The 12089-nt window shown below is 35.8% G+C and overlaps 1 protein-coding gene across 2 annotated transcripts in view; it reads left to right on the forward strand.

The window, feature by feature from the left end:
• The window catches only part of betaggt-I (geranylgeranyl transferase type-1 subunit beta), a 156420-nt gene that overhangs the window by 132471 nt on the left and 11860 nt on the right, over positions 1-12089 (forward strand). The window contains exon 8 of one of the 2 annotated variants that reach the window (XM_090371711.1): positions 2810-2918. The exons of the other annotated variant lie outside the window; for it this stretch is intronic. Coding sequence (XP_090227837.1) covers positions 2810-2918 — 109 coding nt within the window. The remainder of the gene's footprint in view (positions 1-2809; positions 2919-12089) is intronic. 2 annotated transcript variants of the gene reach the window in all.

The following is a 12089-nucleotide window of genomic DNA, read 5'->3' on the forward strand; positions in this document are numbered from 1 at the left end:
TCACCCCTTTTCATGCTTTCCTCTTCTAGCATTTTCCCTTCCTAGGGTCCACCCTGGTAGGCTGAGATGCAGTCCAGAATTCACCCCTGCCAGAGAACTTTCTATATGTATTACACCTGACTGCCTCTCCGAGGTGAGGACAGGCAATGTGGGGCCCTTTAGGGGGCAGCAGCAAAAATGCCAGAGGAACAACAGGCCAATATAACCCAACGCTACATTATGCAAACTAACACTAAAACTTACACTATCTCTGCCATTTACAGAGTTTGTAACATCACATTGTATAATAATGTGGTTTGTAAGGGGAACCCCTGGTGCCACTTGAAAATATACACAATGTCCTTTCTGTACACCTTGTATTCCCCAAATTCAAGTTTTGCATTCCTTATATCTGTGTGACAGCATGTCTCTGATATCCCAATAATATCCGCCCTTCATGCATTGACCAGCACTTGAAATTCATCGAATTTATTTACTATACTCCTAGCATTAGTGTACATGCAAATATACATGCACCTGTTCTTACTCTTAGTTACCCAAAACATAGCCCATATATTTACTTGTTCCATGATGCCTCCCAGCAGTTATTGAAATCCTCAGCACCTTACTTTCCAGGCTGCTGCTGATTTCAATAGAGGCAGTGCAAGAATCACTTTCACCTTTGCCTGCGGCTGTTGTTAATCTGTTAGTCTGTTTATCCCCCCAAGCTATCAGTTTTCCAACCCACGTAACACTGCCTTAATAGCATCAACAAATATTCTTGCACCATTTCTGTTTAAGTGTATCCTATCCCTGTAGAAGCAGTCTCTCCTGTTAACAAGCACAGACCATGCTGTGAAAAATTCTACCCCCATTGGGCCTTGCACAATCTCTCCAGGGCTGAATTGATTGACAAGGCTCTCATCATATGCTCCCTCTTATCGTGCCTGGGCAGAATTGCAGGCTTTCAAATTTAACTGTAACTCGCAAATTTTTTTTCATCATTGACCTGTACTGGTTAAGTAAGTCTGCAGATCTCTTAATGTCATTAGTGCCAACGTGTACAACAGTATCACCTTTTGTGCCCTTAAAGGTCATACCTGCACTAGAACATCAACTTTTGTCCCTGGCAGACATACCCTGATCCTATTCTACCTATCCTTTTTGCATAATATATTTCCCGTTTTCCTGACAATAGAGTCACCTACAACAACTAGCTCCTGTGAAACCAGCACATTCTGCCTTGGGGATGGCAGCTATGTTTCCTGATGATCAAGTGTATGCTTCCTGATGATCAAGTGCATTATATGAGATTGATGCACTAAATGGTCTGCTCTAATTAGGAGCCCCTCTCAATCTTGTTGTTTTTGGCCACTCTCCTGCCCCCTTTGGCTGATGCTGTGAAAGCTTGCTTTCTTACATCATTTATGACTACCAAGTCATCCTATCTCTTGTGCCAACTAACTACTAAGTCACCCTATCTCTTGTGCCAACGACATTTTTTAGCCTTACCAGTTCCTTCCAATAATTTCAGGCTTTTCAATTCACACCATGCATAGCTCAACTTATTGATTATTTCATGAGTTATATTGAACTGTTTGGTTTGTTTGTCAATCCCTCAAACCCGTTACTTCCCATTTGCTTCTTCCACAACCGTTTTTTTTCCTCCAAATTATGATTAATTCTAAGGTAAGTCCTTTATAAACCATTTTAAATTTTTAGGTGCACACCTAAGACTTCTCTTCTTGGTCAACTGCATAATGCTTTGTGCTACTATCTTTACATCTTCTAGTTCTATGAAATGACTCTGCTTTCATTTATAACCTGAACACCATTAAGAAATACTTTATTTTTGTCCCATCTTATTTCTTCTCTTGTTCACTAACCAGTCTTTCTCAAAACCTGCTCCTTCAACCAAATCAGCCAAATATTTTTTCGTCAGGTGGTTAAATGCCAAGCTTAGTCTTCCTGTTGTCATCTGAATCTCAACTTTACCAACAAATCTAACTTATTCCTGTTACCTTTCACTGTCAATGAAAAGCTATCCATATTTTGTGTCCTGATTGCCAGGCAAAGTTACTTTCTCAAGATCAAACTTCTTCAGTAGCAACTGAAGAAGTTCCAGATGTTGATTTCCACCCAAAGCTACCAGAGCCAATGCCCTCCCACCTCCTGCTTGAACTTTCCAAAATAACAGATTGATTCTTCATCTCAATATCTCAATATTTGCTGCCTAGTTGCTCTGAACTTTATTTAGATGTTTGGCTTCATGATAGGGCACACAGAACAAGAATTTTAGGCTCATTAATTTTTAAAATTGTGACCTCAGTTGACCTGTTACTTTCAGTTTCAATAAACCTTTCATTTATTTAATTTTTTTTTCATTTCTGTTTTTGTTGATTGTTATAACATGCTGTAACTCTAGCTTTTGTTGTAGCACAACAAAAGGTATTGCCCCTTACCTTTTTTGTTTGGCAATAAATGGATCTATATATAAAATTCAATCAAAGATTTCTGTACAAATATTATTTGTTGGAATTTAATACTATGCAATATATGTTAAGTGTATTTGTTTAATGACGAAAATATCTTTAATGATAAAATTAAAGCAACCATGTTATAAAGATAAAGATTTATCTTTATAACAGGGTTGCTTTAATTTTCTCATTCAACACTGAAGCATATCAATCTAAGGAGAAGTAGAAATGATGCATATTTTCATCTTTATCATTTAATTACATTTGTAAAAACATTTCTGAAACTTACTCTGTCTATACACTCTGGAAATGAATGAATAAAGCATTTTTTTTTTTTCTCCCTTCTTCTCTAGCTTTTAAATGCATTTGAATTTGTAAACGTTTCTGAAAACTTGTGCTTTCTACTCTCTACACAAGATTTAGTAACTGGTGGACTGGCAAAATGGCCAGATATTACTCCAGGTAAAATTTAAATCATTCTTAATATGAAAGAAAGATTCTTTAGTAATGTCTTAATGTGAAAGAAAGATTCTTTAGCAATATTGTTTTGAAAAACTTATATTAAATGAAATACTGGCTCAAAAAAGAGAAGCAATTTCTTGCTGTGGTTTACAATTCAAATGAATGCATACAGAATCTCAGTTGATGACTGATATGGACTAAAGATTTCAGTAGATAAGTACAACTGGAAGCATTTATACACTGAGTAGCCAATTTATTAGGTACACCAACCTAACAGCAAGTAGCATCTCCTTTAGCCTTAAGAACAGTCCCCAGTTGTTGCATCATAGACTGCAAATTGCAAAAAGTTTCTAAAAGCATACCACAAGGATGCTTGCACAAACCATCTCTATCACTTCCTGTAGTTGCTTCAGACTGGACAGTAGCAGCCAGACTGAGCATCACACAGATGCTCAGTCTGGTTTGATCCAGTGACTTTGCAGGCCAATGAAATATGGTAGTCAACCTTATGCTCCTGGCACCATTCCTAAATGATCCATGCCATGACTTCCTTCTGAAATCAATCGCTATCTGATGGATAAATTGTGAGCAGGAAGGGGTAAACCTGGTGTTGGCAAAATGTTCTGGAATTCTGTCAGATGTAGATGCTGACCTACCAATCTCAGGGGACCAAAATCATTTGCCGCACCATCACCACCAGTGATTTGTGTTAACGTATGGTTATGATGGGTCTGTTGATTCGTGCTGCTGGTGGTGCACCTATTTTCTTATTGAATTGTGTATACACACACACACACAATACTTCATAATGTGACTCTCCTTTATATGCATACATTTGATACCATCTATGACAGAATTTTGGAAGATGCGGGTATATCAATTTATAAATTTATTCAATTTATAAGCATATAAATTAAAAGCAAACGACAATACCTTCCATGACAAGCGCATAACACATACTGAACAAGGATTAGCGAGAAACATCCACACTCACGATTTTGTCACCCCTCTCCCCCCACCCACTGAGCACTGTTTTGAGCGGGAAAGATAGTTTTAGCCACGGCCATGTTTTTTTATGGCGGAAAATGTTCACGGCGCTTTAAAATTCACATTTTTTTTGGGTTTTATTTTATATTAAATCAGCGACCGCGAATAGTGGAGGTTTACTGTATAACAATTTCTAATTGCTAGACCTTCCATTGGTTGAGGAAGAGGCTTATGAACCACCAGAGACATCAGAGAGCTGGGCTGACATTATCAAGAAGAGAAGATTTTGAATCACTATACTTTGTGATATGGTGATTGTGAAACACCATATCACAAAGTATACGTTAGTTGCAAGGAAAAACTACAGTTGCAGAGGACAACATTTCTTACCATTTTACCTTACAATGACTGATTTTGTCATCAATACAGATCACTCTGGATGTCAGTATAAAGCAACTGCAAGGTGAAGTGTGTTGCAAATGAAGAAAAACTTTCTGAGACTGTTGCCAATACTCTTAACATATTCTTATACTAAGCAGTATGCTATGTCATTTTCTGGGAAGGTACCACCAAAAGTTTTCACTGTTGACAATGAAAGTGGTAATTGATTTAAGCTATGCATAATGAAACAGGTAGACAAACACAGCTGAATTTAGAAGTGCCATTGTTACATATGCAAAATCAGGGAAACTGTACTCTTGCATGTGAGTACTTTCTCAATATAAGTGTTGCATGTTATGTCAGAATGGAAAAGTTTTTGTCTGTGGTTGAACAAGGCAAACTAATAGTGCATTGTATCGTGAAAATCAAAATGATAATAATAAGTATTTGCATGGTTGATGTACACTTATCAGCTCTGTGATGTCTGCTTTTTTGAGCAAGTGAAAAGTTTCATTAAAAAACTGCAAAATGCAACATTCCTGTTCAAGACAAGTGAAATCTAGAAAATATTCGTTCAGATTATGTCTTTTCTCGAAAACTTGAAAAGACAATCAGATTTAATTCATGCATTTAACTGTAACCAGTTGTCTGTCCTGGTTTCAAACTGATGACCTGGTGCACCTGGTTTGCTGCCAAAATGACAAATCTAGAAAATACGGATGAATTGTTTTATAATATGAAACAGACATGTTTCCTCCAGTAAAATGAATTTTAAGAAATTTGGCTGTAGGCCTACTAATTATGTGTTGTACTTGGTGTGCAAATTTTTTGTTATGTTTTTTTGACTTATACCACCCCAAACATTGAAAGTTTACCCTTTGCAGTTTAAATGTAACTTGTTCATTCCATTGCTTTCATTGTTGCACAATAAATATAATGAATAACAAAATTATGTAATGATGAACAGAAGAAATAAAATAAAAACACGTTGCACTTTTGTATACCATAAGATATGAGATGTGGCTATTAAATAATGAGACTGTTGCAATAAGATATATAATGAAATATTTTTTACCTTACAAAATAATTCTCTTCAACTCTTCAAAATTTGGACTTGGCTTGGACTTGTACACACTGATCCATATATTCTTCTAAGCACAAATATTTTTTCGGGGGTCATTTTCTTTATAACCTTTTAACACTATGGTCATTTTTTCTGGATGTCTTCAATGGACTGAAAATGTGTTTCTCCTTAAGTACTGCTTAGTTTACAGAAAAGAAAAAGTCAAGAGGGGCTAGGTCTGTGAGCAGGATGCAAATTCACACACAGGGATTTGTATTTTGACCAGAAACTGGCAAAGAGAGTTGTATTGCTGGAGCATCTAACCATCTTTCCATAATTCAGGTCTCTTTGAATTCTTTCACAAAGCTTCGTCAGAACATCAGTCTAGTATGTTTGATTGACAGTCTCATTTGGTGGGACTTCTCCAGCCATAATAATTCCTTTATCAAAGAAAATAAGCGTGGTTTTCATTTTTGATTTTGACATTCTTGTTATTTTGTTCTGGGGAATTGTTTTGTCTTCCATTGCATTGACTATCTTTTAGTTTCTGGGTCATATTGAATCAGCCAACTTTCATCGCAAATAATTACAGTTCTCAGAAAGTCTGGATCTTCAGTATTTTTCAAAACATCTTCATAAACTTGGAGCTGCTTATTCTCTTATCTTCATTCAAATTTTTTGCACCAACTTGGCACATACTTTTCTCCTGCCTAAATATTCAGTTAAAATTTTTCTGTTTCCTTGTCCATATTTAGTTCTGATGCAACCATTCTGATACTTAAAGGACAATCAATGTCCTTATGCAGTCCACATTTTCATCAGCTTTCATGGATACCAGACAGCTTGGTCATTCATCATCTTTCATATTCTCTTTTCCTTTTAAAAATATTTCATACCATAAAAACATGCAAGTTCTTGACTTAGTATCTTCCCCATAAACTTGACATAATAGCTCATAACTTTCAGTTGAGGTTTTCTTAAAAATTTGAGGTTGTTACATTATCTCATTGTAAAGCAAATGAGTGTGTTGGATCGTGACTTGGCAGACAACTAGTTCAAGATCAACTGCTGTGCCTTTGTTTCGCAGGTGGTGCTTAGTGTGTAGTGGCTGTGTGTGCAGTTTTGTTATTTAATAGCCACACCTTGTGTATATAGTTACATAACAACCTGTCTGCAATATTAAAAAAATAATAAATAAAATAATATAAAAATTTATATTGGAGTCTAAAATTTAAAATTTAAGACTCCAACATGGTAATGCTGTCTTAATCACTGAGCCACCAGGTACACAACAGGAGCAGCCCAAAGTATTGGATGATACTTATACCAAGCTCCATTTAGTATTAGCCATATGGTGCAAGTAAGTCTCTGGCCTTTTCCTGTACCAATTAAGGGGTGAGACTTACTTGCACCATATGGCTAATACTAAATGGAGCTTGGTATAAGTATCATCCAATATTTTGGGCTGCTCCTGTTGAGTACCTGGTGGCTCAGTGATTAAGACAGCATTACCATGTTGGAGTCTAAAATTTTAAATTTTAGACTCCATTATAAACTTTTATATTATTTATTGCAGACAGGTTGCTATGTAACTATATACACAAGGTGTGTGTGTGTGTGTGTGTGTGTGTGTGTGTGTGTGTGTGTGTGTGTGTGTGTGTGTGTGTGTGTGTGTGTAGTTACATAGAAACTATATACACACCTTCCCACTTCTCATATAGGTATTGATACAGCTGATTTCTGAATTTTCCCAAGTTATCAGCCTCACCTACCCACGCAGGTAACTTATTCCAATAATTAACAATTCACTGGTTTAAAAAAAATGTCCTTTGCCTTGCCTCTTCCCCCTTAATTTGAATTTATGAACTCTAGTTCTAGTATCATTAACTGTGAAAATTTCACCTTAATCAGATCCTGTTTAAAGTTCCAAACTGTGTCATCCATGTATTTGAAGTCTCTTCACTTATAGTAATGCTTTTGCAGATCTCACCAGGTACATTGCCATCTTTGGGCATTTTTAAGAAAACTGGTGTCTTTTATTTAGTTGTGGTCATCATGTATGCAGTCTTAACAATTACCTCATCCTGCTTCAGTGTGATTATGAGAGATTATGACCTCCCTGTCTGTGAATGTATGTTCAATAAATCATATTGATAGAACACTGGCAATTTGTGCTGCTAGTCTAAGCTGCACAGAGAACTCCATGTCTGCCTATATCATCTCCCTCCTACATTTTTAATTCAACTCCAAGTTGTTTTGGTTTGCTATTAGTATTAGCCATATATTGCTAGAAAGGTGGAGACTTTTGCTTCACCAGCCAAAAAATAAAAATAATAATTATTATAATTAATAATTAATTAAACTATCTATTTGACTCTCTCCTCATTATGTACACATCCAACTGACACAAACTTCTCCAAGTTGTTTGCTTCAACAACCCATGGAGGCAAATTATTTTCTAGTTTCTAAATCTATCCACCCCTTAATTTGAATTTATGGTCCCTTGTTCTGGAATTATAATAGTAAAAATTTCACCATCATACATTTACTTTTTCCTCTCAGAGCTTTATGCACTTGAATCAGGTCATCTGTAAGATGCTTAGTTACCAACTTTGAAGTCTTTCCTCATATGGTGCCAGTTTGCTAATCTCAGTAGGTGCATTGCCCACCTTTAGACCCTCTTTAAGAAGCTTGATTCTCTTTTAAGTGTGGTCTTACAGTATAAGGGCATCACTGCCCTTATACTGTGGGATTATGACCTTCCTATCTCTGCAATCAAATGTTCAATAAATCATCGATATGACATCCTGGGCCCTACTTGCCACCTGTCTACACTGCTTGTAAACTTTGTGTCCGACCGTATCATAACTCCCAAATCCTTTGCTTCCATTACCATTGTTAATTTAACTCCCCCCCCCCCAGTGCATAAGCTATTTTGAAGTTTCTGGTTCCCAAGCATTTTGCTGCGTTAAAACAGCTGCCACTTTTTGGACTATCCTTGAAGCCTATCCAAGTCATCCCAAAGAAGCACTGCTCAGTGCTGATCAGTAACCACTCTCCCAATCTTCACATTATCTGCAGATTTTGATGTCATACCTTATATTCCTTTATTGGTTTCATTTATGAAAATCAGAAATGGCAGTGATTCTATTACTGACCCTGGGGAACTCAACTGATAACATTAGCCCAATCTGAGGAGTAACTAACTATTAATCACAACCCTCTGCTTCCTACACTGCAATTCATATAAGGATTTTTCCTCTGATCCTAACATGTTCTAGCTTATACTTATGTGTAACTGTCAAATGCTTTGCTGAAATCCAGGTAACTAATGTTGAAGTTATTTCCTATATCCTGCTCATGGGTGACTAAAAATAGTTAACCAGGTTTAGTTAGCTATTTTACCTTTATGGAATCATAATTCCCACAAAATTCCATTTCTATCTAAATTATTCTGTACTGCACTCCTAATCATTGCTTCAATGATTTTCCATACAAATGAAGTTATACCACTGACTAGTGGTATGGAATGACGTCCAACTTCACTCTTAGAACTGCCCTTATGTATTGGCAAATACATTGGCACTTCTCTCAATCCAAGGGATTCTCTCCTTACTCCAGTGATGCCCTCATAATTAACTTTAATGGTTTGAGGTACTCACTTGCTGCATCTCTGAAAATTACAAGGTATATACCATCAACTCCAGGAGCATTACTTACCTTTAGACTAAATTTTTTTCTGATAAATCTGAAATTTCAGTATTGCTAATTTTATGCTTCACTCCCACAGTTTCTCCACACCATAAAGGTTTCACTTGTAATTATTGATGCAAAGTACCTGTTCAATTCATCTGCAACATCAGCTGTATTAGTTAACACTTTCCTGCACCCATTACACACATATTCAATCTGGTTTGCTCTTTTCTTTATATTCACATACATGAAAAATTCCTTATGTCTGTTCTTTGCTCTCTCTTAACCAGTGATATCTTGTAATCTGACTTTGCCAGTCAAGCCTTTTCTGTATTACTATTGCAGATAAACTTGTAGCTGGTGTAGGTAGGTAGGTTTCAGTATTTTTCATCACTCTGTAACTTTACAATCTCTGTCTGCTCTATTTAACTGACTAGCTTGTTATTCATCTTGGCATTCCATAAGACCATGTGCTTGGTGCTGATCATTAACCAATCTCCCAATCATGCCTCATTTTTGTTTGTCAATTTTACTTAAAGAAACAGTGGCCTTTGTATTGATCCTTGGGAGGGGGGTCCTCTTTTAACTCATCCTGATCTGAAGAATAAAGATCAGTCACTGCCTTCTGTCTTTCAGCTGCCCTGCAACCATCTGAGGATCTTTGCCTATGATCCTGACATGTTTCAGCTTATACAGTAATCTTTCATGTAGGCTAGTTAGTCGCTTTGCTAAAAGTCAAATAAACAATGTCAGAATTATTTCTTACATTCAGCTCATGAGTGACTGGTAAAATAGCCAACCAAGTTAGTTGTTTGACCAGTTAATTTTTGCTTAAAAAATTATGCTGCATTTCCTTCTGAATTCCATTTCTATTTATATGTCTCTCCATTATACTCTTGATTGTTGCTTCCATGGTTTTCCCTCCCACTAACATCAGATTAACTGGTCTGTAGTTACCCACTTCACTCTTAGAACACCTTTATATATTAATGATATTTTGGTACTTCTGATCCAAAGGAATCTCTCCTTAGTTCATTTATGCTCTCATAATTAATCTTAATGATTCAATGCATTATCCATCCACCTCACTCAGAATTACTGGGTATATACTGTCAATTCCAAAGGTCTTAATTGCTTTTAGGCATAATTTTTTCTAATAAACAGTTTTATGTAATTTCAGTTAGCACTGATATTAAACTTCTCACCTTGAATTTTAGTTTCTTCTAAAACAGTAAAGGGTCTTTTATCATCTAAAGAGTGATGTGAAGTACCATTCAGTTTATCAGCAATTCCAGCTTGGTTATTTAGGACTCTTCCACATCCATTAAACAAGGATCATATGATTTATTCCTTTTTTTTTTTTTTTGTATTCACATATGTGAAACCTTCTTCCTCACATTCTTTGCTATCTTAGCCAGTTATTTTCATAATCACCCTTTGTTGGTCTGACCATTTCTATGATACTATCATATGTCAACTTTTAATTCTTGTAGATTTCATTGCTTTTCATAACTCTAAACTTTCCTATGCCATCATTTTCTGCTCTTTTAAATTGGCCAACTCATTCATTGATCTAACATCTTCCTTGTGCTCTATTTTCTTAATGGTATTTATGCATTTGTGGCTTCTGTGACTATTTATTTAAAAATATTCCATAATTTTCCTATATTTGCCCTTCCTGTATTATTTTCCCAGCTGACAGATGTCATGTAGCATCTTAAACTATCTTACTTAATTAAATTAAAAGCCATGCCTTGTTTTTAACAACTACGACGACCACTCTTGATCGTCCAACTTAGAACTAGTTGATAACCTAACTCTTCATTGTCCAACCTAGAACTAGTTGATTAGATGACTAAGGGTGTCTGTAAGGTCACTGTGCTCTTCTATAAATATACTCCTGTAAAATTTCTTTAAGATGTAATGCATGAGAAAAATATTTATTGTACAAACCTTTATAAATGGTGTTCCAAATGATTTGTGTTTGTATGCATGGTGCCCACATGCATGCAAACACAAATCAGATCAATCTATGTTATATTGTTAATTATGTTTGTGGTATTTTCTCCAGCTATTGGGTTTATCTCTGTAAGCAATCAGGTTTCATTGGTCCCCAGAGAAGGGTGGAGAAGCCAGAGATCAGATGATTTAATCTTTGAAATGAGTGTCTCTGTACATCTCTTAGAGTAATTGCATGGAGACATTAACAGCATACAAAGTAGCATTACAATATTAGAAATATGCATTGCTAATTTCATCTTTACTCAACTGTCCGATGATGGGATAAAGAATGGAGTCATATAGATCTCCGCATTAGACTGTGAATTTTCTGCCATATTTTGACTATCAACTTAACTAAGCTGTATATTGCTGAAAAAAAATAATAAATAAATAAACATAAAATACAATATCTGTTATCAGTAGTAAAGAACTACTAGCTATTTCATTCATCGGTGAGGGCTCATTAATATATTTTCTGAAATCTCATTAAGCTGGTGGTTGGTGGCAATGATGTGGGGCTTAACAGACCTACCTGAAAAATATCTGTTGCACATTAATTTCTAATTTGAAATTATTAACGCTTCCCACCTCTCTCTCTAGTTTAAATATATCCAAATTATATTTGTATATAAAAATATATTTTTATTTCAGTAGGATTGGAAGTGATGTGTGTTTATGCAGTTATTAAATGAAATCAGCTGAAAGGTAAATCGTACTCCCTATTCTGTTGTTCCACTGTTGTGTGCTGCCATTTTCAGTTTTGTATGTTTTTTGAGCTCTGAGGATGATGTATGCATATATATGCATTTTTCAAGGTTGTTCAAGTTTCAAATAATGTGTTCCTTTATGTCAGCAATTTCTGTCAAGTTGTCAAAGACCTCTCTCCAAAGGCTTGGAGAGAGGTCTTTGTAAGTACTTTCCGGAAATAGGTGACAACTTTCAGTGAGTAAGAAACCCTTTCCTCATCGGTGTCCAAACATTACCAAATAACTTTTTGACTTCAGAAGAAGAAGAACAGTTCTTTGAAGTTTGCTCTAAATGGCTTC

This window comes from Mastigoproctus giganteus, chromosome 4 (genome assembly GCF_048544385.1).
Source record: "Mastigoproctus giganteus isolate SK-2022 chromosome 4, ASM4854438v1, whole genome shotgun sequence".
Classification (NCBI taxonomy): domain Eukaryota; kingdom Metazoa; phylum Arthropoda; class Arachnida; order Uropygi; family Thelyphonidae; genus Mastigoproctus; species Mastigoproctus giganteus.